Source organism: Alligator sinensis, unplaced genomic scaffold (genome assembly GCF_000455745.1).
Source record: "Alligator sinensis unplaced genomic scaffold, ASM45574v1 scaffold532_1, whole genome shotgun sequence".
NCBI classification, from domain to species: Eukaryota; Metazoa; Chordata; order Crocodylia; family Alligatoridae; genus Alligator; species Alligator sinensis.
Genome location: NW_005842451.1, coordinates 774,361 through 778,580, shown reverse-complemented (window position 1 = coordinate 778,580; position 4,220 = coordinate 774,361). Strand labels below are relative to the sequence as shown.

Genomic DNA, 4,220 nt, shown 5'->3' with positions numbered 1-4,220 from the left:
CCGCTCCTGGCATAAACTAGAGATGATGTAATGTAACGCATTAATGAACACCTTGGTTACTTCTCATAGAGCATAATGCCCTTATATTTTTTGTGGCTTTTTAACTGTTTGAATATATCTGTGCTGAATGTGAAATGACAGAGATGGAAAAATAAAGCCACTCTTTCACAATTTATACAGTGTTGCTGTCTTCAGTCTAAAGGATAAACATGGGTGGAACATAAGATGAGATCAACATTGGACAAACCTATCTGAGAAAATAATAATTCAGTTGATATGGGCTCAGTGGGAAGGAGAATCCTGGGAAGCAACAGCACTGAAAGAGGCCTTCTTGACAGTGGGGAGAGAATTACACATGCATTTGCATGGTAAGATGTGGCAGCTTCAAAAGCAGTCTTGAGCTTCATTTGCAAAATGCCATCCTACTTTAGATAATAGTACTTGTCTGTAAGACTGTGCTTCAAACTCCATTCCATAGCGTCTTAAAGTTTTCAGCACCACCTTCCAAAAATATATTGAGAAACTGGAGGTTAGTCAGGGAAGACCAGGTAAAAAGATAAGAGACTGTTGAGACTGATTTATGAGACAGATTAAAAGAGCAAAACTTGTATACCGTGGCTAATCAACAACCAGGGGAGGATTTGATAACAGTCTGCAAACATTTGAACATTATGAATGACAAATAGGGAGAGGATTTATTTTGAGAGAGAGACTGAAACACAACAGAAGTGATGGGATGAAATGAAGACAGACAATTTAGAGCTGTGTAGCTGGAAGAAGTTTTTCATTTCTAGGGTGGTGGAACAGCCACCAAAGGGAAGTGGGGGAAGCCCAGCTCTCTGAACCTTTTAGCACTTGCCAGCATGGCCTCGCCTGTGCTCCAGTATAAAAAGGTCATGGGAAATTTGAGCCCATGATGCCTGCATCATATTCATAACTTTGGGAGCTTGTAAAGAACATCCAATTTAATTTTGCAGACATCAGATGAAGGAGAATCTATCTCATCTTCTGAATCATTTATCCAACAGGAAGGGGGCTTTTTTCCCCCCCTAGTTCTCATTGTCTTTGCCTACTACATTAAAAAGCACTAAAATATACTTGAGAAAATAATCTTTTAAAGGCAGCACATGGTACCAGATGAACTAGTTTTCTCTCCTCATTTTACTTCCCTGAGTCTATATAGCCTGCAAGCATCTTGGGCCACCCATAACTGAAGAGTATACTTCTCACTAGACTCAGTTCAATCCCAGTGGGTTGAATTGCCAGTAGTACTGCATCTCTGAAATTCCCTGGGGTGTGATGATAATAGAAGCTGTTTGGTGCTCAGCACCTATTACCATCAAGCCCCATATTAATTAGACTTCTAGGTAAGAATGGGCCACTCCACAAGCAATACCTCAGGGAAGCAGACAGCTGAGCTACTCATGGGAATAAACACTATGCTTTGCAGAAAGTTCAGTGGTGATATAAGCAGGGGGGCATAGAAGAGTTCAGCTCAAAAAACCCTGCAGAATCTATCCCAATTAATACTGTCCTTAATTCTAAACCAAACTTAGTATCTGCTTTGTAGGACAAAAGGGCAGCACTTGATCTGCAAATTTGCATTATCTTATACAGATATTTTTCCAAAGGAGATTAACTGCACATCCTTGAGCACTCTGGAAATTTACTTCTCTCTTATATTTTCATTTTTGTATTTTACTAGCTGTGCTATGCAAGTGGCCACAGACAGGATAAAAGGAAAATAAAACACTTATGTTTTCCGCATATCCCCAATCAAATTTATTTCCCTCTCATTTTCAAGCAGCTTGTTTTTCACACCAGCCAGATGCTTTATTCCTGATGGCTTTTAATTGAGCATCATGCTGATTTGACTTTATAGTGCTGCTTACAGAACTTATTTTCTATTTATATCAATCAAGGATTAAAAGTGTTTAGACACCAGATGCTACAATTCAGATGGCACCTTCTGTTACTACTGACCACTGTCTTGACCCTCCTTGAGATGTTTCAAATTTAGCTATCAGTCTGAAATTAGAAACCCACTTGATGAATGCACACAAACACAGCACTGTAATTCTCTCTGTCATGTGTGATATCGTGGGGACTGCTCTAGCCAATGAGTACTACAACTCGGTGTAATTACTTTCATTCTGCTGCCTTACGGAAAGCTACATCATATGATCTGCCAGCACATGATTAGTAGTCTAATACAGTCTCTGGAACAAGGCAGGCAAAAGATGTTTTGAAACACCCAGTAGAAATACTGTATCTGTTTGAAGGATTTAAATCCTGCTATTGTAGCGAATTCAGGGGCTTGTGTTGTTCAGTCTGTTACAAATCTTGATTTTAAGTTTTTTATTGTTGCAATTGCAAGAAACTGACAGTTTTTTTATCCCAGCCATTTCAACTTAAGGTGAGGACCACTGGACCTCACCATATATGCAGCATCATAAAACCAAAAAGACAATATAGATGGATACAAATATCCAGGGTTCTGCGATTTCACATGAACCAGTCTGGTGTTTGTTGCATAACTCTTGGTAGTTCGGTGCCAAATTCAGAGCTCAGGTCTGAGCTAGCTTGTCTGTCCATGCCAATCACACAAGTAAATACAATCTTCTTACTCCAAAAGAATGCTAAGAATTTTCTTACTTCACTGGCCTCAACAAGCGTAATTCTAGCATAAGGCACTAATTCTACGATATAGGTCACAAGTTAGCACACTAGCTTGAGAGTGGATAAATATTTCTCTTCAGTTTCTTACTCACAAAGTTAACTTAATTCATTTGGATTAAGAGACCTCCATTTCTGCTGTAAAGGTTTTGAATTATGGTGGTGTTCAGGCTCCTTTCTTAAATACACTAAATGAAAAATGGCTATTGCCCTCATGCTAAATATGCTGTTGAGAAACATTTATATTTTGTGCACTGAAGCCAGCTAATTAATAGTTACAAAGGAGCCTGTGAGAATGAAAACTTCTCATTTTAATTAGAAGCAAATATAGGACAATGCACATTTTCCCCTTCAAAGTATCTGCTTTAGCAATGTGGAATTATTATATATTTCTTAAATTAAACAAGCATGACAGGATGATTTTTTTTTGGTCTTTTTTTCTGATGCAGAGTAATTCACCATGTTTTACTTTATATTACAGTAGCTGTCTAGAAAAGTAAACACATATTTAACAAGTGGGCATATTCCTTAAACAGAAATATATATATATTTTTAACTAAGGTGCGAGACAATCCAACATTTAGTTTTATGGTGTTAAAAACAAAAATAAAAAAAGAGAAATTAAGTTTGACAGAATAATCTAACAATAACTTTTCCTCTAGGTATTGAATATAGCAAGTCTACTCAGCTCTTTTCTTCAGAAAATGAAGATGGTAATTCCTTTCCCCAACCAGAAAAAAGCAATTATACACTCCCTGTTAGGGTTAGAAGGCAAGGAAACCATTTAAAATGAGAGGAAAAAAATCAAGTTATAAAGGAGACTGTTAATATGCTTGTGTCACCATGTGAGGCGATATGGGTGGGGAAAACCAGATAGAACAGCTGTCTGGGGTGGTCCGTTGGTCAGACTCTGAAGTTCGGGGCTTTTTATGTGTTCTCACTAAGTCCTTCCCCCATTGCTTTTTAAGAAATCACTAGTTCCAGTTTGGGGCTATTATTTTGTACTGTCACTACACAGAAAGCTATGGGCCCAAGGAATTCAGTCTTCTCCTATATCATTCCCTTCTCCTCTGTACTCACCAGCAATATCCCAGAGCTGCAGCCGTACAACGGTATCTGTATCCCAGTTGAGCACCTTCAAGGCGAAGTCCACTCCAATGGTGGCCCTGTAGTGGGGGGAGAAATTCTGGTGGACATAGCGCTTGATGATGCTGGTTTTACCCACTCCCAGGTCCCCAATTACTAGGAGTTTGTAGAGATGCTCCTTCTGAGTAGATTTCTGCATCTTCCCTGCTGCTGTTCCCTGTGAACTGATCGCATGCTCTGCCTGTGGACTCCTGCCAGGCTGAGGGGGAGAGAGGGACTGAAAAACTAGGGAGGGAAGAGAGAAAGGAGGTGGAGGCTTCCCTCCCCTAGCACAAGAGCAGGAACACCCAAGCCCAGAAGCCAGCCCAGCTGGAAGATGAGGCAATAGTGAAAGATGGGCTTGGGGTTTTTTTTTAAGTATCTCCCAAAAGTTTTTTTTCCTCCAAAGTTCAGTGTGA

General features: G+C 39.5%; 1 protein-coding gene across 1 annotated transcript in view; it reads right to left on the bottom strand.

The window, feature by feature from the left end:
- The window catches only part of RAB38 (RAB38, member RAS oncogene family), a 38,774-nt gene extending 34,762 nt beyond the window's left edge, over positions 1-4,012 (bottom strand). The window contains exon 1 of the mRNA XM_006030561.3: positions 3,757-4,012. Within this exon, the coding sequence (XP_006030623.1) occupies positions 3,757-3,961 (205 nt within the window). The 5' untranslated portion in view covers positions 3,962-4,012. The remainder of the gene's footprint in view (positions 1-3,756) is intronic.
- Positions 4,013-4,220: the final 208 nt, after the last annotated feature.